The following is a 22,152-nucleotide window of genomic DNA, read 5'->3' on the forward strand; positions in this document are numbered from 1 at the left end:
ACAAACAATAGCTCAGAAGCAAGAATAAATGGCAGAAAGCTGAGATCTCTGTCTATCACCTCTCACTTTAACTCCCCCAAACTCTTTAATTATGAGCGGGCTTTGCTCCAGGTGTTTGTGACAGTGAAATTGCTAAATGAGGACCATTTTAACCAAAGATTGGGTGATCAATAACACTCTATAGCAGTAGCTTGTTGGATCAATAGCATTCATTATTTCATGGTTAAGGTAAGTAGCCTCCTTTGCGAGTGGAGGTCATTAATCAGGGGTTTCTGGAGCTGTAGAAAAGAATATATGAGGTAGGTTGAAGATGTTCTGTTTTCTATTCTGTAAATAGGGATGCTGACCAACAGTATATTACCATTGTTGTAAATGAGACTTTTGCATTTGAGAGTATTGAATAGCTAGCATAGTGTTCTTACGTAGATTTAGCCAGAGTTCTGCTAGTACATCCTTTGGAACAACTAAAAAAGACAACTTGGGAGGTGGATCTGATACTATTGTATTTGAGGATCTGTCTCTTGAAAGAAATGCTAGAATTATTCTGTATGGTTCCAGAGGAAGGAACTTGGACTCATAAAGTATAGAGTTAAGTGTTGCCTCAGTATAGATAGAACATTCAGAAAATTAGAACTCTGTAAAAATGAAGTGAATTGTTTCACTAGGTGATGAGTTCTGGATCACTGTAGGGATTCAAGCCTGGGGTTGGTGACCACTTACTGTGTTTTTGTGAAGTTGGAGAGTTTGAACCGAATGACCTCTAAAGTCCCTGCAAAACTGAGAGTCTATAATTCTTTTCAGTCACAACCTCCTTCCCATCATTGTAGCTTCATTTTAAAATAAAGCACCTGCTAAGCAGCCTCCACTGCCCACTAAGATACTTACGAAGGCATAAAACATCGCACACGTCAGCAGAAACGAGGACTGACAGTTGGCCTTTTGCCAAGATTTCCCCAAACTACAAGGTTGATAGAGCTATATTGGAGAGGCAGTTGGAAGCCCTCCTCAGCAGTGCTGAGTCTTCCCTGAAGGTGGACAGCGAGGCCCTGCATCCTTTCTCTGTAGTCAGCTCTTGGTTCAGAAAAGCAAGGCTTATTTTGATCAGAAATTGAGCAGCTGCTGTTTGAGCCAGCATGTTGTTCCATCCTTTACTTTCCCATCACTATCTTTCATTTTCTGTTTGGAAACTGTAACTCCCAGAATATACTTGGATGCGGAATCGCAGTGTTTTCTGTGTATATATTTGTGTTTGAGGGTAGGGAGGAAGTAGTCACAGCATGTTAAGTCCTAGGAAATAGAGTCTCCAAAAATAAAGTTTACTGTTGGTATCGGCAGAGAAGGAAAAAGCACTCATAATAGAGCATTCTGGAAATTGTAGTGTTTTCTATGCCTTCATTTATTGCAGACTCCTAAAATGGGGTCAGAATCAGGCAGGGAGTATTAGAAGATCCTGTCTCAGTCTAACATAGCTATCTGAGATAAAAGCCCACCAGTGACACTGGGAATTAGGCTAGGGCAGCGGTTCTCAACCTGGGGGTCACGACCCCTTTGGCGGTTGAACGACCCTTTCACAGGGGTCGCCTAAGACCATCCTGCATATCAGATATTTACATTATGATTCATAACAGTAGCAACGTTACAGTTATGAAGTAGCAACGAAAATAATTTTATGGTTGGGGGTCACCACAACATGAGAAACTGTATTTAAAGGGCCAGAAGGTTGAGAACCACTGGGCTAGGGGCTTTGCACATCCTCTTGGCCGGTTGTAGAGGTGAGAAGAGCATGTTACTACCCATAACCAAAGGAGCACAGAATGGGAAGATAATTTACACACCCTTTCTGTTGGTGAATACCAGATTCTAGGTCAACCGGTCTGAACAAGAGGTCTTTGAACAAGTTCTGCTGAATAAAGAAAAGAGGTCATTCTTAAAGTTCAGAGGAAGAACACATCTTTGAAAATGATTGCCAGTCGAAAGCAGGAGAGCATTTTTGAAAATCTTCATTAGGATGCAAAAAGGTATAATCACTTTGTAACAGGAATAGTAAGTCATAAGGACAGAAAAATGGCTATTTGAAAACCCTGTGTTATGGGAGGGAAAATTGTAGGGAAATTTGAAATGTTAAAATAAAAGATAGTTCATCCTATTGAACACTGCATTGATGATATGGAAAACTTCAGAAGCCCTCCCAAAATGCAGAGGAGCTAAAAATGAGAGAGAAGATGATAGATCTAGAGGACAGAGAATTGCAGCCCAGTCTGTGAATATGTAAATATTCCCAAGGAACCATCCAATGCATTGGATTAGAAGAATGATTTAAAAAATAGAATTGAAGAGAAAAAAAATTAAATATAATTAAATAAAATAATTAAGTGTAATGATTAAAAGGGAAAACTAATGAAAAGAGACTTGTACCTAGATATATCCTGGCATATTTTTGCATTCTACATTGGTAGCAGGGATAGAGCAAATACTGCATAAAGAAAAATCTTAGAAGGGATGAGAAAAATAAGGCTGGCATTCATCCCTACAGTACTAAATGTGAGGGGCTACATTTGTCTAGAGAGTTTTGAGTGGGGAAAAGATTACTTTCCTACCCCTCGTCCCTGAATTTTATATATAACTAAGATATATTTCATATAGAAAGGAGCACAATGACATTCTCAGATATGCATGTCTCAGAATGTATGCCTTTTAAAAATTTACTCTCAAAGACATTATCTAACCAAAGATGAATCACTATTAGCTCTAAGAAAAGGTAAGTCTTAAAAGGATGGGTGGACGTCTCTAAGGCACAGCCCCCAGCTCAGTAGCAGAGTCCTGAGCAAAATCATGATCCCTGCAAAGTCTGTCTGATTGCAGTGGCTGTGGTAATGAAACGAGAGGTTGATGCTTACGTGGTGCCATCTGAATGAAGCTGACACACTCCTTCATTATACAGTCTCATAATTTATTATGGGAATAATTTTACAGTTGATGTGAGATATTTCTCTGAAAAACCTCAGTCATGTTTGCTTTCATTCTCAGAAGTCTGATTACGTATGGTTACAAATGTACCACTTCGATCCAGGAAAAAGATGGGGAAAAAATTGAGCAAAGATATCTTTGGGCAGTGGATCTAGGAGTGACATTTTTTCTTTCTTTCTGTTTTTCTGAATTCTAAGACAATTTAAAGTTATTATTAAGTACACTGTTATATATTTAATTAAAATGAAAACTATAATCTTTTAGCATGATGATGTAAGCCATAAACTCTATCTTGCTAATTTCTTTTAAAAGTAGATAAATGTGCCCTAACCGGTTTGGCTCAGTGGATAGAGCATCAGCCTGCGGACTGAAGGGTCCCAGGTTCGATTCTGGTCAAGGGCATGTACCTTGGTTGCGGGCACATCCCCAGTAGGAGGCGTGCAGGAGGCAACTGATCGATGTTTCTCTCTCATCGATGTTTCTAACTCTCTATCCCTCTCCCTTCCTCTATGTAAAAAATCAATAAAATATATATTTTTTAAAAAGTAGATAAATGAGGCACCTCTCATTGAGCTAATACTGTATAATAAAAGGCTAATATGCAAATTGACCGAATGGCAGAATGACTGGTCACTATGATGTGCACTGACCACCAGGGGGCAGACGCTTAATGCAGGAACTGCCCCCTGGTGGTCAGTGCGCTTCCACAAGGGGGAGCGCTGCTCAGCCAGAAGCTGGGCTCATAGCTGGTGAGCGCCGCTGTGGAGGCGGGAGCAGGAGCCTCTCCTGCTTCTGTGGCAGTTGGACAGTCACTGAAGGCTCCCGGATTGAGCACACCCCCCCTTCCCCCCGCACAAATTTCGTGCACCAGGACTCTGGTTAATAATCTTAAGTGAGTAAGAAATCAAAGTGGTAACTTACTGATACTGAATTTGATTATAGATGATAAACTTGTTCTGTACATCCTTATTGTAATCAAGACAGGTGTAAACTATTCTCATTCAGTTTTAAATTACAGTCCTCGTAGTTAGGAATATGAAAGAACTAGGAAGCTCTCAGATTAGAGGACAGGCTGTGTTTTTTTCCTCTCAGTTGTGGGAATTTAGAGAGATTTGTCTTACTGAAAATAGAAGCTGCTCATGAGGGCCAGAAGGTAGGGAATTATTTTCAAAAAAGAATTCATAAAGATGCTGTATTATTTATTGCTGCAGAAAAATTGCCCTAAAGCATAGCAGCTTTAAATCACAAACATGTAAGTCTTATAGTTTCTGAAGTGAGGTATTGGGGAACAGCTTAGCTGGGTGGTTCTGGTTCAGAATCTCATACTGTTGCATTAAAAGATAGCTCTCAACTACTAGGGCTGCAGTTGTCTCAAGCCTTGACTAGGGCTGAAGGCTCTACTTCAAACTTGGTCACAGGGCTGTTGCAGATACCATTTCCTTATGCGCTGTTGGACCAAGAGTCTTGGTATCTTTTCACTTCTAAGCTCACTCATGGGAGGGGGGGGGGGGGGCGGGGAATCTCTAATCTCCAGAGCACCCAAGATGGAAGCCACAGCCTTATTAAACCTATTATCAGAATTGACATACCATTACTTCTGCCTATGCTGTTGGTTACACAGACCGACTAGGGTGTGAAATACCAGGAAGTGAATCATCTGTGAGTTTGGTTACTACAGATGGCTACTGTGCAGGAAAAATATTAGATTTCATAGACTACATTTTATTTTTCCATTTAAAATGAAAATAGATTCAAGACCCATAGAATTTTTTAAATTGCAATGTAATTGAGAGCCCCATAGATTTTAGATGACTATTTTAATAAGAATGTCAGTGAGAGACTTACTACTATTAGCTTCTAAAATAATATTTGGGCACATACAAGAATTAGCACCCTAGAAGTAGCTTTCTAATCTTTCATCCTTTGCAGTGCTCTAGTGTTCACAAAGTGGGTTCATATCATCACATCCTCAGAACAGCCCATCCACATTTTATGTGCAGAGAAATTAGGATTAGAGAGGTAAAGTGACACACCACAAAGGCCATGCAAGGGGAAGCAACAGAGCTGATTTGAAGGAGTTCATTCCATTTGCGTAACATTGACTGGATGCCTGTCATGTGCCATGTGCTATGCTAGCATTGGGGACACTGAGATGAGCAATCTATTTCCTTTCCAGCATGGATCTCTCTCTTCCGGGGCTGTAGGATCTCCTTTCTGCCTGTGCTAGGGCAGAGGAGGATCTGTACAATGCTTGAGTAATTTCAGTTCTACCAGTTTGCCTGAAGATCCAGCTGCCTTCTCGTGATTCCTGGGATCTGGAGGCCTGAGACAGTTTGAGGTCCTGGTCCACCCCTGGCAAGGGAGTGACACCTTTGTCCCTGAAGGCTGGCTCTACGCTGCAAAGTGCACAGGCTCCTCTTCTCTGAAGTAATTTCCCTTAACATGGCACCACTCCATCTCTCCACTTTGTTCATCATTCTAGATGAGGATTCTTAACTTTGTCAGTACTCATGTTTTGGGCCAGATAATTCTCTGTTGTAAGGGCTGTCCTGTTAATTGGTGGGTGTTTAGCAGCATCCCTGGCCTCTACCCTGTAGATGCCAGAAGGACATCAACTCCCCTTTCCTCCCTTTAAGTCCTGACAAACAAACAAACAAACAAACAAACAAACAAACAAACAAACAAACAAATGGTTCCAGACACTCCCAGATGGCCCCCAGGGTCTGTAAGGGCCAAAATTGCCTCCAGTTGAGAACTACTGCTCTAGATGTGTCTGGTACTGAGATTGGCTTTTCACTTCAGTGACCCTGCTTTTTCCAACAAGCACGAGTTTCAGATTTAGAGAACTGTTTTGTTTAGTTTTTTAATTTATTGATTTGAGAGAGAAGAAGGGAGAGAGACATCGATTTGTTGTTCCACTTATGCATTAACTTGTTGCTTCTTGTATGTGCTCTGACTGGGGATTGAACCCTCAACCTTGGCATATTGTAATGACACTCTAACCAACTGAACTACCCAGCCAGGGCAAATTTAGATAACCTTGTAAGGCCAAAACATTGATTTATTCTATAGAATAAAAATAATGTAGTTTAAAAACTAAGAGTTTTTGCCAATTTAAAAACAATACCTTCTAATTGCTCCTCAAAAGGGAAACAGTTCATTTCACAACTTGGAAATAGAAGCAGTTCAGATGAGAGCATTTTAAAATAATGCCAGAGTTTACAATGTTTAGCTAACAGTGTTTGCCCTGGAATTAATTAAGTGGACAAGAGGTATTAATAGTGTTTTATTAGGCTTGATTCCTATGATAATCTACTTCTTTGAAAGTGGGTGCCATGCCCAGTCATCTGGTTATTTCAGTTGGATGTGGTTCAGTTGCTTTGGTCCCATAGAATCCCATCCAGTAAGTTTCATTTTCTGGCACCATACATAGTTATTACAATATTATTGACTATATTTCCTATGCTGTACATTGCATACCTGTAACTGTTTTGTAACTACCAACCTGCACTTCTTAATCCCTTCACCTTTTTCACCCAGTTCCCTATTCCCCTCTTCTCTGGCAACCATCAGTCTGTTCTTTGTATCTGTGAATCAGTTTCTGTTTTATTTGTTCATTTATATTGTTCTTCAGATTCCACATATAAGTGAAATCATATGGTATTTGTTTTTCTCTGACTGGCTTATTTCACTGAGCATAATACCCTCTAGGTCAGTGGTTCTCAACCTTCCTAATGTTGTGGTGACCCCCAACCATAAAATTATTTTCGTTGCTACTTTATAACTGTAATTTTGCTACTATTATGAATCGTCATGTAAATATCTGATATGCAGGATGTATTTTCATTGTTACAAATTGAACATAATTAAAGCATAGTGATTAATCACAAAAACAATATGTAATTACATATGTGTTTTCCGATGGTCTTAGGCGACCCCTGTGAAAGGGTCGTTCGACCCCCAAAGGGGTCGCGACCCACAGGTTGAGAACCGCTGCTCTAGGCCATCCATGCTGTCCCAAATGCTAAGATTTTATGCTTTTTTATGTCCTAGTAACAATTCATTGTATATGTTTACTACAGCATATATATATATATATATATACATATATATATATATACACACATATACATATACATAAATATATGTATATATATGTGTGTGTGTGTATATATATATTTCAGAGAGGAAGGAAAAGAGAGAGAGAGACAGAAACTTCAAGGATGAGAGAGAATCACCGATGAGAATCACCGATCGGCTGCCTCCTGCGCTGCCCCGCAACCTGGGCACATACCCCCCCCCCCCCCAACTGGAATCGAACCCAGGATCCTTCAGTCTGCAGGCCCAATGATCTATCCACTGAGCCAAACTGGCCAGGGCTGTACTACTGCTTTTTTTATCTACTAATGTATTGATGGACGGCTTGGCTATTGTAAAGAATACTGCGATGAGCGTAGGGATGCATATATTCTTTCGAATTTGAGTTTCTTCAGATATATACCCAGAAGTGGAATTGCTAGTCATAAAGCACTTCTATTTTTAATTTTTTGAGTAACCTCCATATTGTTTTCCAAAGTGGCTGTACCAGTCTGTATTCCTACCAGTGCATTAGGGTTCCCTTTTCTTCATATCCTTACCAACACTTGTTTGTTGATTTATTGATGATAGTCATTCTGACAGGTATGAGATGAGAGCTCATTTCATTTTTAATGTGCATTTCTCTGATGATTAGTGATGTTGAGCATCTTTTCATGTGTCTGTTGGCCATCTGTATGTACTCTTTGGAGATGATTTTATTTTAAAATCATAATCTCTGAGCCATAAATGAAGGAAAGCTGCAGGACTGGACAACTGTGGCCTACGACTTGGAAGGGGAAATATTTGGTTCTACTTTATAGCTAGCACTACATTTTGCATGTTGTATCCTAGTGTTTATATGCAAATATGCCATGAACTTCCTGGTATTTTTCTTTTTGGTAAATTATACTATAAAGAAATTTCTTACATATCATTAGATTTCTACAATACAAGTGCTTCTGAGGGGATAGATTTAGCAGATGCTATCAAATGAAATAGTCCTTTCCAGATACTGATGGAATGATGGTACTTTTATGTAATAAGTGTTCTGCAAGACGTAAGTCATTTTCCTGGTAAAGAAAATATCTCCTTTGATCATAACCTTAAAACCCTGGTGATAGTCCTATATGATATCATTACCATTACTCTAATTAACTGCATATAGAAATTTATAGAAGAGGTTAATGCAAGCTAATCTTTCAAGAACAGCGAGTTTCCTTAAATGCTGTTGACAAAAGTAGAAAATATACAATGACAGGAAGGTTTTAGGTTATCAACACCTTTCTTCACCCAACATCTTTCTTTGAGCTTGTCTCCTTTATTTAGAATATGAGGAGAGAATGAAATCCATGGGAAAAAAGGACTAAGGAAGCACTGTATCTTGTACTTACCAGTGGTTGGGCAAGAATAGAGAAAAGAGTTGATAGATTTTGTAATAAAGCAACAGTTTTAATTTTTTAATTGGAAATATTTAAACAGAGGGGACCACAGACATTGCAGAGTTGAACTTGTAATACATGTAGAGCAGGGATCAGCAAGTTTCCGCTGTAAAGAGCCAGATAGTAAATAGTTTAGGGCTTTGTGGGCAGTTCTCCGTTGCAACTACTCAACTTTGTATTTGTGGTGTGAAAGAAGACATAGACCATATATAAACGAATGAGTGTGGCTGTATTCCAATAAAATTGTATTTATGAACGCTGAAGTTTGGATTTCATATTTCCACATCTCACACGATGTTCTTTTGACAACCCCCGCCCCAGAGGGATATAAAACTAAAAACCAAACAAAAGTAGGTAATTGGCTGTTGTTTGCTAACCCCTAAGTCTCAGTTAGTGCTACTGCTAGCCAATAAAGATTATAACACGATGGTAGAACAGAATATCTGTCCCATGGCCCACCCTCCTTCATATCAAGAGGAGTTAAAAATATAAAATTTGCTTTATTTTCGAGATAAAATAAGAACAATAAAGTAGTAATATGATAGGATGTGTATGTAGTTAAGACTCAATGGAGTTAGGCCAGTAATATTTTTAGGAATTTGCTAAAAATACAAAAACAAAGCCAATAAAGTAAGTTCAGCAGCACAGTTCTTTGAACTGAGAAGTAGGAAGAATGCAGTAGTCTGTGAGGATGTCTTTTGGATTTAACTGCAGAATCTTTGAAAATTAATCTTTGAAGATTCTAAATCCATTAGAATCCAGTGGTATAGTTTTGTAAGACATTTCTTACAATGACACCTGAGAATGTTCCCACAATAAAATAAAATGAAAGGACCTTTAAAGAAACTGGATATGTTTTATTGGTTCTTGCTGCAACAAATCTCTTAGGTCTATTATTCAGAGACAAGCTTAAGTGAGGAGAGCATTGCTACTTAATTTACTCAACATTTTTAGGATTTAGTATTGCCAAAATATTTGGAAGTACTGCAAAATACAAAATATTTTCAGATTTTTGGTCCAGAAATGTAGGTTGGGATTTTCCCAAGCCTTATGCAGCATGGTGAAACTGTTTCTCCTTGCTTTGATTTCTTCCATCTTCTAGAGCAGGTGAAAAAAATTAACTGCCTCGGAAGGAAATACTCCCAGTCATGGAAACAGCTAATATAAAGAATAGAGAATTTTTCTTGAACCAGATAAATCAAATGTAATGATTAGATGAAAGAAATACAGCCTCAGAAGAGGCAGAATCAATTGTTAGCAATAGCTCAGAAAAAGAAACTTACTAGATGGAACTCTATTCAGCAAACGGTTTATTTCAGCGGTTCTCAACCTGTGGGTCACGACCCCTTTGGCGGTCGAATGATCCTTTCACAGGGGTCGCCTAAAACCATCCTGCATATCAGATACTTACATTACGATTCATAACAGTAGCAACATTACAGTTATGAAGTAGCAATAATTTTATGGTTGGGTCACAACATGAGGAACTGTATTTAAAGGGCCAGAAGGTTGAGAACCACTGTTTTATTTCAATGAGTTCGAATGGAATTTGTTTTTATATTTTTATATCTTAACTTCCTTTTTGAAAATGAGTTTTATTGTATATGCTTGATATGAAGGAAGACATTAAATTTAGAAAATAATAACTTTTGTCATACTGATTTCCCCACCCCACACCCCCATTTATGGGTTTTTGCTTGCTGCTTTGTAAATGGGAGAAAACACTTGAGAGATGCTAGATGTCTTAAAGTTAGATAGCTTCATTTAAAACTGATAGTTGGTAATACTGAAAAAATAAAATTAGTTGATAAATTTGTAAATTTATGTTGTTTAATATACCACAACAGGTTGAGGTTATTTCTATGAGCCTTAATAAATAGCTTTCTAATGCTAAACTAACAAAGTGGCTTCAGATATTTTTAAAGTACTTTGAGATATAAATAAAAATTTTAAAATTCTTTTTAATAAACTTTTCCCTGTGACTTAACCATGACATTTACATTTCTGATTGGCTAATGAAATTAGGGAAACTTTTGATTTGAAAACCAGAAGAACATTAGACAGTGCTTTTTATTTGGAGCTGATGTGTTCTCTCTGTTTTACTCTCTTTTTTTTCAGTGAAACCAGCAGTGTATGTAGCAGCAGTGACACAGGGCTCTTTACCAACGATGAAGGACGGCAAGGTAATCTTGATTCCAGCTTTAGGAAGATTCTAATGATTATAGGAGTGAGTCACTGAGAATATGGTGATTGTCGATAGCAGCGGTTCTCTAACTTTAGGGCATGTAAGAGCCACCTGGCTATTATTGTAGCCAATAGAAAGATGTTTGAGCCAAAAACCTGGATATATGGATTTAGTCTTGACTTTGTCATTATTGAAGGCCTTGGGCAAATGAAATAACTTCTTGACGTAAACCTTGGGGGACTATATTATTTGTTTCTGGTTAGTTTTTTTCCTGATAGCTTGGATTGCTAGTGTCAAGATGATTTTCTGTCCCATTAATGAGGTACCAAGGAAAAAACAAGGTATGGGATACATTCTTTATTTGCCTATTATGAGAAATTCAACTATAGCAAGAGATCCCTCAGAAACAGCTATAAACATTATATTTTATATAATATATATATTTTAAATATAATGTTACATGCAATAAACATTTCAAAAAAAGGTTTAAAATATAATAATATTTCCAAAACTGTGCTAACATAGTATAACTAGAGGCCCGGTGCCCAAAAATTTGTGCACTGGGGGAGGGGGTCCCTCAGCCCGGCCTGTGCCCTCTTGCAGTCTGGGACCCCTCGGGAGATAATGACCTGCTGGCTTAGGCCCGCTTCCGGGTGGCAGAGGGCAGGCCCAATTCCTAGGTGCAGCCCCTGGTCGGGCTCAGAGCAGGGCCGATTGGGGAGTTGGGGCGCCGCCCCCTGTCATGCACAGAGCAGGGTGGATCGGGAGGTTGCGATGCCACCCCCAGTCACGCTCAGGGTAGGGCCGATTGGGGGGTTGGGGCACCGCCCCCTGTCACACTCAAGGCAGGGTCGATGGGGAGGTTGTGGCGCCACCCCCTGTCACGCACAGAGCAGGGTCAATCAGGGGGTTGGGGTGCCTTCCCCTGTCACGAACAGAGCAGGGCGGATAGGGAGGTTGTGGCCCCGCCCCCTGTCACACACAGAGCCGCAGGGCGATCAGGGGGTTTGGGCGCTGCCCCCTGTCACGCTGATCCCAGTGCTGGGAGGCCTCACGGCTCCGCTTATCCCGGTGCTGGGAGGCCTCTCGGCTCCGCTGATCCCGGTGCTGGGAGGCATATTACCCTTTTACTATATAGGATAGAGGCCTGGTGTACGGGTGGGGTTGGCTGGTTTGTCCTGAAGGGTGTCCTGGATCAGGGTGGGGGTCCCCACTGGGGTGCCTGGCCAGCCTGGGTGAGGGGATGATGGCTGTTTGCAGCTGGTCACACACCTTCAGGGTGGGGGTCCCCACTGGGGTGCCTGGCCAGCCTGGGTGAGGGGCTGAGGGCTGTTTTCAGGCTGGTGGGTGACTGAAGCTCCCAACTGCTCCTTTTTTTCGTTTTCGTTTTTTTTTTTTTTTTCATTCTGGGCCAGCTTTAGCTCTGGCTCCAGCTCTGAGGCCTCTGCTGCTGAAAGCAGGTATCTGGTTTGTTTGGGTTCTATAATCGAAGCACTGTATGAACTCCAGCCCTGAGATCCAGGCTGGCTGAAAGCAGGTTTCTGGGGTTTTGTTTAGCTTCTATATTTGTAACAGTGTTTCAAACTGTAACCTCAGAGGCCGGCAAGGCAGGTGGGGAACGTTGGTTTCCTCCGTCACTGAAGCAAGGAAGCCTCATGTTAGCTTCAAGCTGCCTGGCTGCCGGCTGCCATCTTGGCTGGTAGTTAATTTGCATATCACCCTGATTAGTCAATGGGAAGGGTAGTGGATGTACGACTAATTACCATGTTTCTCTTTTATTAGATAGGATATCACAAAAGTTGTAGGAGATATTAAAAATCTGAAATAACAGGATTACTTCTATATTCTAAAATGTTTTATTTCTCTGGCTCTATTTTTGTTCATCAGTTAATGTTGTTCATTATAATCCACAAATGAGTGAGATCATGTGATATTTATCTTTCTCTGACTGGCTTATTTCACTTGACATAATGCTCTGCAGGTCCATCAATGCTGTTGCAAATGATAAGAGTGCCTTCTTTCTTACAGCAGTGTAGTATTTTCCATTGTGTAGATATACCACAGTTTTCTAATCCACTCATCTCTGATGGACACTTGGGCAGTTTCCAAATCTTAGCTATTGTAAATTGTGCTGCTATGAACATAGAGGTGCATATATCCTTTTTTACTGGTGTTTCTGATTTCTTGGGATATGTTCCTAGAAGTGGGATTACTGGGTCAAATGGGAGTTCCATTTTTAATTTTTTTGAGGAAACTCCATACTGTTTTCCACAGTGGTTGCACCAGTCTGCATCCTCACCAGCACTTGTCGTTTGTTGATGATAGCTGTTCTGACAGGTGTGAGATGGTACCTCATTTTCGTTTTGATTTGCACCTTTCGGATGATTAGTGACTTTGAGCATGTTTTCATATGTCTCTTGGCCTTCTGAATGTCCTCTTTTGAAAAGTGTCTATTTAGGTCCTTTGCCCGTTTTTTGATTGGATTCTTTATTTTCCTTTTCTTAAGTTGTATGAGTTCCCTATAAATTTTGGAGATTACACCCTTATCGGAGATAACATTGGCAAATATGTTCTCTCCTGCAGTGGCTTTCTTATTGAGAAACAGCTAGTTTTGAAATGAGAAACATTTGTGGGCTTTGAATCCCAAAGTTCATTTATGCCCCTGAGAATGGTAGGAGGCAGTTTATTTTTGTGGTAAAGGCTTTGGAGTTAGTCAGGCTTTGAATTCAAATCCTGGCTTCATCATATACCACCTGACCTTGACTTCTTTGGACTTTAGTTGCTTCATTTGTAAGTTGGAGTTAGTGTAAGGTTTGGAAGAAATAACATATTTACAGATTTTTAGCATGGGTCGTGGTAGGTGTAAGGGCTCAGTACTAGTAAGTGGCAGCTTTATTTTTGTGCTATTAAAAGCATTCCAGTTTGATATCCCAGTTTTCATCATAATATGGATCAAGAAGAAGGATCAAAACAGTTTTTTGTACTTTGACTTTATTTAAAAGTATTCTTAAACCTATAGCACTGAGAAGTTATTTTCCCATTTGGTTTTTAATAGAGCATGTTAATATTCCAGCTTATGAAAATGATCTCTTTATTTTAGGGGATGATGAGCAGAGTGATTGGTTCTATGAAGGAGAATGTGTCCCAGGATTCACTGTCCCTAATCTTCTGCCCAAGTGGGCTCCTGATCATTGCCCTGAAGTAGAAAGAATGGATTCTGGACTGGATAAACTTTCAGACTCCACATTCCTTTTACCGTCTCGGCCAGCTCAACGAGGTAAGTTCTGAGGAGACCAAAATATACTTCACGCTTTTATGGTTCTCTTTGGGGAGAATCATCCAACGGTATACATACTCCTTCCTTTAAGCATGTATTAACTATCTGAATTTTGGAGCTGGTCCAAAGATTTTTCTAGAGGATTCAAGCGTGGGTCTCGAAGCTTGAGGTTCTCTTTATTCTTACCTAAATCAGTGTCCTGAAGGAAAGGGCATTCCTTCAGCTTGCCGTTGCCATTTGTGCCAGATTTAGGAAGTGTGTCATGGCTGTTTATCCTGCTGTGACTGATGGGCTACTGAGTGCTCACTGGAAGCCTGAAGCACTGGGTCTTAGAAGAGAACAGATTTCAGTAAGAACATTCACATACAAGTTACAGTGGCTTTTAATAAAATATATGTTTTTAGCCGAAACCGGTTTGGCTCAGTGGATGGAGCGTCGGCCTGCGGACTGAGGGGTCCCGGGTTCGATTCCGGTCGGGGGCATGTGCCTGGGTTGCGGGCATATCCCCGGTGGGGGATGTGCGGGGGGCGGCTGATCGATGTTTCTCTCTCGTTGATGTTTCTGGCTCTCTATCTCTCTCCCTTCCTCTCTGTGGAAAATCAATAAAATATATTTAAAAAAAATATATATATATATATGTTTTTATTGATTTCAGGAGAGGAGTGGAGATGGAGAGAGAGATAGAAACATCAACGATGAGAGAGAATCATTGATTGGCTGCCTGTGCACTCCCCCTACAGGGGATTGAACCCACAACCTGGGCATATGCCCTTGACTGGAATCGAATACGGGACCTTTCAGTCCGCAGGCTGACTCTCTATCCACTGAGCCAAACTGGCTAGGGCACAGTGGCATTTTTTGAATGGATGATTTAAAAATATTCTTTAAATTTAAAAAATTCTCTTATTGTGGGTTTTAGCACAAATACACATTCCTTCCCTTTGCTTTTCCTTCAATGATGAAGTAGCAGAGTAGAGTGGAAGGAGCTGAGGACAGGGAGAAGGAAATGTGATAATACTGTCTGGGAGTGTCTAGCTCTCTGACTGACAGTCACCTCATTTCCTTGGGGTCTCAGGGTTATTTAAGATATTGATCAATGATTCTCTCTCAACATTGAACAATACTGTTTCAGAGGTTTCTTTTAGCTCTATGAATTTATGATTGTAGAATTCTCAGTAGTTAATAATCAATTCAGTCAGTTATCAAGTATTAGTTGAGCATCTGTTGGTGATAAGAATTTCACTAAGAGCTGTAAACTCCTGTAGCATTTCATTATGATGAATGTGGGTGTTTGAAAGGCCTTCTCAAAGAAATTGGTTCTTGATAAAGAGTACTCTCTGCCTGAGGAACATTGTGTGCTACCTTAATAATGTTTATCAAACATTTCCATGACCATGTCTAAAAGTTCTTTATGGACTAGTTAAAATACACACAAATAAGCAAGAATAGGAAGAAGAAGGAACTTAAAAATGGCCTATAATCCTATAGCCAGAGACAGTGTCATTGATGACATTTTGGTGTGGTTCTTCTAGTTGTCTTTTCTATGTGTAAAACACATACAGCAGTCAGAAAAATGGGGTTGGATTATACATGCTATTTTTACCATTATTTCATGAATTAGAATGGCTTTGAGCAATAACTAGCATTTAACTTGTAGTTATAAATTGTTGATAATACCTCATATATTTTAGTTTTTTTTTAGTTTATTAGTACCTTCCATGTGCTATTTCATTTGGTTTCAAACATCCTTATAAGATAGGACTGAGCAAGTGGATAGCCCTCTTTTACAGATGTGGATGCCTAGGTCAAAGGTAAGTGACATGCCTGAGATCACTACTGGTGACAAAGACTTGGAGATAGTAAATCCTTGACAAATAGCCTGGTGATACTAGTTTAAGGGTCAATCTAGTAGATCCTGGGTGAGAAGGACTCTAGTCTCCTGGAAGCATGTCATTGCTAATGAATCTTCTACATTCAGTTACTGAGGACTGCCTTTGTTTTGTTTTAGGGTACCATTCTCGCTTGAATCGTCTGCCTGGAGCTGCTCGATGTCTCAGAAAGGGGCGAAGGAGGCTTGTTGGGAAGGTGATGGCTCTTAGTGTTTACAGGCTCCGTGGGAGGATAATATTCTTTTGGGGATTTGTGTGCCCTCTTGATAATCAAAGGTGCTGCAGAGCACCCTGGAGTTAATTAAGCCAACTGGAATATTTTGCAAGTTCATAGAGTGAACGTTATGTAGATATGGATGGATAAACACATAAAGGATGAAGTTTAATTCATATAGAACTTCTGACAGCAAACACTGTCATTATGACAGTATCTGCTGCCTATAAATCTACAGGCCTGATCTTTCTCTATTCTGTTTTTTTTATGAATCTTTTATGATTATTATGTAAGTTAAAACACTCTTGACTTCTTCATGACTCTTCCTGAATTCATGGGTGCTTCTTCTGTCCTGTCTTTGGTCTTTTACTCTAAAATTCTTGAAAAGAAAAAACGTACCAAATTTCAAAACCCCCTCACTGGCCGTGAGGGAGGAATATCTACTTACTCAGGTCTGCCTTTTCCAGTGACTGTGATGGGCACTCACTTCATTAATCCTCCCAACAACCTTGAAAAAAAGTGCTATTCCCCTTTAGCAGGTGAGAAAAACTTGGGTTCAAAGACGTTCAGTAATGTCTGATGTTATCCAGATAGATAGAAGTGGCAGAGTAGAGAGTTGAACCTAGGTCTACTTCTCTTTTTTATTTAAATTTAAAAAATTATTTTTTACTTTAGCTTTGAGATTGAATATAGGTTAAGATTGGAGCTCATACCCAGTCAGAGAAGATGGTGGTGGGCAAAGAGTGAGAAAGAGAGAGGCATTTTAGAGCATTAATTAGTTGGCTTACTCAGTAAGCATTTAGAATGCCTATGTTGCAGGCTCTGTGCCAACCTGGTTATACTAGTACTAGAGGCCCAGCGCACGAAATTCGTGCACTCGGGGGTGTGGGGTGTCCCTCAGACCGGCCTGCATCCTCTCACAGTCCGGGAGCCCTTGGGGGATGTCCAACTGATGGTTCAGTCCTGCTCCCTGTGGAGAGTGGGTCTAAGCCAGCAGTCGGACATCCTTAGCGCTGCCACAGAGGCGGGAGAGGCTCCTGCCACCACTGCTGCGCTCGCCAGCCATGAGCCCGGCTTCTGGCTGAGTGGTGCTCCCCCTGTGGGAGCTCACTAACCACCAGGGAGCAGCTCCTGTGTTGAGTGTCTGCCCCCTGCTGGTCAGTGCGCATCATAGCAACTGGTCATTCTGCTGCTCGGTCTATTTGCATATTAGGGTTTTATTATATAGGATAGTAGTCAGAGCCACAGTCTGGCTTACGTCAGAGAGTTGCTATCTTATAATTTAATCAGGGAATTGTTTTTTTGAAGTTTTAGTCAAAATAAATGAGGCTGTTTTTATTATATGTATTCATCTATGAGAATCCAGATAAACTTAGATTCTTTATATCTTTAAATTCAATTTCAAATGTTTAATTAGAAAGACATTTGATTATTGGGAGAACGATGCCTTCTTTTGGGTTACTCATTTTCCCGACAATAAAAAGCTGCCTTTGTTGTTCTGGGTGCATATTCTTGACAGCTAGCAGGGTATGAGTGAGTACATGGGGGTGGAGGGAAGCAGGAGCTTGGCAGTGGGAAACAGAGTGATGGTTTGATCTTTTTCTCTTTATTGGTTAAGCTTGACAAAAGTTTTCCCCTACCACCTACCTTACTTTGTTTCAGCTCCTATAAAAATAAGAACCTTTCACTTCCATGGAAGTAAATCAGTTCAACTTGAAGGCTTCCTTAGGTTTGCCTGCAAGAAAACTAGGGCCTTTTGGATGTCTCTAAGGATTGCAAATGAATAGAATAATATTTACTTGTTTAATTCATCTTCATCACCTTAAAGGGATATTTGTCATTTCTAGCAGAGGTCACTGTTCTGCTTCCCTCTCCCCCCCTCCCCATGCCTCTTCTTTTTTTCTAAATTGTAATCATAAATAATGAGTTTCATTCACAGCTTCCTGCTAGCGAGCTGCTAATTACGCCAAGTACTGCTTGTAATTTACATAGTAATAAACTGTAAATTTAAACATTACGGCACTTTAAGTTAATAATTTTTTTTGCTGTAACAAATAGCTCATTTTTCACGCATCTTTTATCTTGGCCCCACTACCGTGGCTGTGTCTGTGACCAGGAGGCACAGGTATAGGGATGAAGAGTATGAAGAATACAGTATGTGAAACCTTTTCATTTACCTGCACTCCTGCACAAAATCTGACCTCAAATTGATTTTTCATTAGCTGGTTCTGCTAAAATGTGTATCCTAATATTTAAGCTAATTATGCACATAGATGAATACAGATAATAATATTTGTCCAGAAACAAATGCATTTGAGTAGCAGGTTTGACATTCTTGACATGCATGCCCTAGGACTTACTCTCATCTTAGCACTTACTCATATGTGTATAGCTCTTATTTATACACTGTTGGTATGCTTCCCCGGGCACTGTGATAGATACTCATTGTAAATATGCTCACGTTAAATGAAGGGTGAGTGCCTTCTGCCATTTTCCAGTTTTTTTGGAGATGATTAGGTTTTGAATTGCTTGTAGTGTTAGGGTAACATTTCATGTTGCAAATTCGAAAACCCCAAATTTAGGAAATAATTTATGCAAACTTCTATTTCTTGTTTTAAGAGATGACATTTAACAGACAAAATATAGGTGATAGTTTTTGTAAGTTGCAAAAATCCTTTGCTATGTATATACATTTACTCAGTAGATATTTAGGTGTTATTAGTGAGGACTCTGTAAATGGATGTGCTGCTGGTCTGTTCAAAATGAGCTGGGTTGAATTTTTTTAAAAAAGTGTTTTTATTTCTATATACTTGAATATCTCCAGGAGATATTACTATTATAAAATACTATATATAGTAAACAATGTTTATAACAACTGTTTTGAAAGACTAAAGAAAAGTAAGTCTAGGGTAACATGAAATACTTTTTAAAAAAATTGATTTTAAGAGAGAGAGGAAGGGAGATGGAGAGAGAGGGAGAGAGATTGGTTGCCTCTGCACACACCCCAACTGGGCTGGGGATCGAACTTGGGACCCCGGTAAATGCCCTAACTGGGAATTAAACTGCGACCCTCCAGTGCATGGAATGCTCCCAGTGGTCGGCAAACTGCAGCTCGTCAAACTGCAGCTCACGAGCCACATGTGGCTCTTTGGCCCCTTCAGTGTGGCTCTTCCACAAAATACTGGCTCTTCCATAAAATACTGACTTCTGCGCATGGGCCACAAAGTTTCAGTCGCACTGTACTGTACATGCGCGTCTGCATGTCGCATTTTGTAGAAGAGCCACACTCAAGGGGCCAAAGAGCCGCATGTGGCTCGCGAGCTGTGGTTTGCCGACCACGGCTGTAACCAGTTGAGCCACACTGACCAGTGCAACATGAAATACTTGTTAGATTCTCATAAAAATAAATATACTTGCTGTTGGATTTTAAGATTGACATTTGACATGTTCCTTTGAAGTTGCTGGTACATTTATGAGAAAGTGTGAGATTGATGACAGGTTGTGCTTCATATATTTGTTTCTGTGGTTAGATGACACTCTTGTCTTCCTTGTCTTTTCAGGAGACCAGCATAAGTACTTTGGGTACTGAGAGGATAGGCCACATCATTAGTGACTCCCGGCAGAAAGAGTAAGTGCTTATGTATTTACTGGATATTCTAATCTGTTCCTTGGAGAAGGAAGAAGGGGAACGTTTTATAAAGGAACCTAGAAATCTGACTTTAAAGATGAAAGAGGAGATTTTTTTTAAAATACTATATTTTTATTTATTTCAGAGAGGAATGGAGAGGGGGAGAGAGAAACATCAATGATGAGAGAGAATCATTGATTGGCTGCCTCCTGCACACCCCCTCCTGGGAATCGAGCCCACAATCCAGGCCAGTGCCTTTGACCAAAATCCAACCCTGGCCCCTTCAGTTCGCCGGCCGACGCTCTATCCACTGAGTAAAACCAGCTAGGGCCTGCAAGAGGAGATCTTAATAGTCAACATGGGTAATGCCCTAAACCTATGAGAATTACTATTTTTTTCCTTTCTAGACTAGTTTTTATTTCTTTGCTTTTTATATGTATAGGTGCTGCATTTTAAAAGTAGCCTCCAATGAAGATGCTACATTTTAAACTCATTTTTCTGTCTCTTAAAATTGTTTTTGTTCAAAATAGGTGATTGCGTCTAAATTTGCTTATATTCCCTTCTCATTTTTAGACCTCTATATAGAGAAATATTTTTTTTGTCCTAACTACTGTGATAAGTACAACTAAAAAGCCTATGTATAGCTATGGGAAAGTCATTCCATCCCTTCTTGTGACAGCCTGTTCTCCTAACATGATTGGCTCTTTGATATTTCCTGAACACGTCATGGTCAGTACCCAGTTATGGTCTATACCAGTGATGGCGAACCTATGACAGGCGTGTCAGAGGTGACATGCGAACTCATTTTTTTGGTTGATTTTTCTTTGTTAAATGGCATTTAAATATATAAAATAAATATCAAAAATATAAATCTTTGTTTTACTATGGTTGCAAATATCAAAAAATTTCTATATGTGACATGGCACCAGAGTTAAGTTAGGGTTTTTCAAAATGCTGACACGCCGAGCTCAAAAGGTTCGCCATCACTGGTCTATACCTATCTAGCCTGGGTGAATTTTTAATGTACAAAATAGGCAAGATGTGCATGTAGTTTATGCTCTAGTTGAATTGGAGACCCTCTTGTCACTGCACAGCTGAGAGCATTGTTTTCACAGTCTAATCAAAGGTTTATTTGTAGAGTGTCCAGTCTTTTACATTCCATTACAAGGCTTTTCCTTTGAAGAGTTATTTTCTGCAAAAAGTTCAGACACATTAACATCTCTTTTCTCCTCCAATTCCATCTTTTCCCATTTCTTTCTTTGTCTTCTCTTCATTATGCAGACATCTTTTTATCTTCTCCCTCCCTCTGTAATTTTCCTACTACTTCTTTTATTGTTTTCTTTACTGTTATTCTCTTCCTCTCTCTAGTGTCTGGTTACCATCAGCTGGGAAAAGGGAACGAAATCAGGTAAGGTCTTTTCTTTATTTTATCTCTATTTTATCACTTGATTTTCTTTTCTTTAAAAAGAATAAAGTATTGGCTTCTGATTTTCCTTCCCTTCTGCTTGTGCACATGAGGTAAGGTTCTTGTTCCCTATCTTGTTCTCATTTTCTTGGAGGACTGTTGCCCAAGAATAGGTACTCACTAATAAGACCTGTAGCTACTTGTTAAGTTCAGCTGTAATCTTTAGTTTATTACTTGTAACACATATTTCATAGGAATCCCATTTTTATTTTTATTTTGAACTTTGCAGTAAGAAATCAGAATGAACCTCATCTGCTTATTGTTTAGTTCAGCAGCAGACTCTTGTGCTGAGAAGTACACTGTTGAAGCCTACACATATGAAACAGAAGTCTACGTAGAGCTGCTTTGGGTGAAGTGGAGTTGAGGGCTTAGAGCCTTGCCCTCTTAGTCTTGTCCCTAGCTACCCACTGAGGGAGCCCTTGGCACATCTAGTCCTTTGTTGTAGGGGACATAATTTAAAAACTATTGATTGTGGCTATTGTTCCTTTATGTTTGAAGCTTTTGATTTTTGGAAGAGAGGTTGCTTTATCTTGGTGATTAGTTATAAAATAGATGTAATCATTATATCAAACTTGTTATTTCATAGAAATAGAGTAAGGACAATGCTGAAGAATAATAATTGATATAAAAATATTAAGTAAATAGTGCAGGTGGTGGCCAAACATGGAAAAAGTCATTAAGGTCGTATGTGAAAGACTTTGGGGAACTCCAAGCTAGAGTGCTCATCATGGTTGCCTCAGAGGATCTAAAGGCAGAGGGGACCTTTGGGGATGTATTATTTACAGGTGAGGTTTAATCTGTTTGTCTCAAGTCATAGAGCTTGTAGAACTGCGACTGGAACCTCTGACACAGAGAACAGTTCCATAGTTTGTATTCTCTTAAGTTCTTTTGTAATGACCATTTGGAGTTCTTTCAGTCTTAAAATATATTTAGTTCTGAAATTTTGGGGAGGTTTATTTATTGTGGAAAAAGTCTAAAGAAAGTAGCAAAAGTAAGGTACTTTTATGTATA

The 22,152-nt window shown here is 39.7% G+C and overlaps 1 protein-coding gene across 12 annotated transcripts in view; it reads left to right on the plus strand.

The window, feature by feature from the left end:
* The window catches only part of GPATCH2L (G-patch domain containing 2 like), a 55,337-nt gene that overhangs the window by 6,066 nt on the left and 27,119 nt on the right, over positions 1-22,152 (plus strand). For 7 of the 12 annotated variants that reach the window (XR_004968296.1, XR_004968297.1, XR_004968304.1 and 4 more), the window contains exons 3-7: positions 10,602-10,666; positions 13,769-13,945; positions 15,954-16,030; positions 19,609-19,676; positions 21,045-21,084. Coding sequence is in view for 7 of the 12 variants with exons in the window: in XM_036313835.1 (XP_036169728.1) it covers positions 10,602-10,666; positions 13,769-13,945; positions 15,954-16,030; positions 19,609-19,676; positions 21,045-21,084 (427 nt within the window). In the remaining 5 variants the exon portion in view is untranslated. Of the gene's footprint in view, positions 1-10,601; positions 10,667-13,768; positions 13,946-15,953; positions 16,031-19,608; positions 19,677-19,821; positions 20,039-21,044; positions 21,085-22,152 lie in introns of all 12 variants that reach the window. The other 5 variants (XR_004968309.1, XM_036313885.1, XM_036313865.1 and 2 more) reach the window with 2 other exon arrangements.

This window comes from Myotis myotis, unplaced genomic scaffold, assembly GCF_014108235.1.
Source record: "Myotis myotis isolate mMyoMyo1 unplaced genomic scaffold, mMyoMyo1.p scaffold_m19_p_1, whole genome shotgun sequence".
Lineage (NCBI taxonomy): Eukaryota > Metazoa > Chordata > Mammalia > Chiroptera > Vespertilionidae > Myotis > Myotis myotis.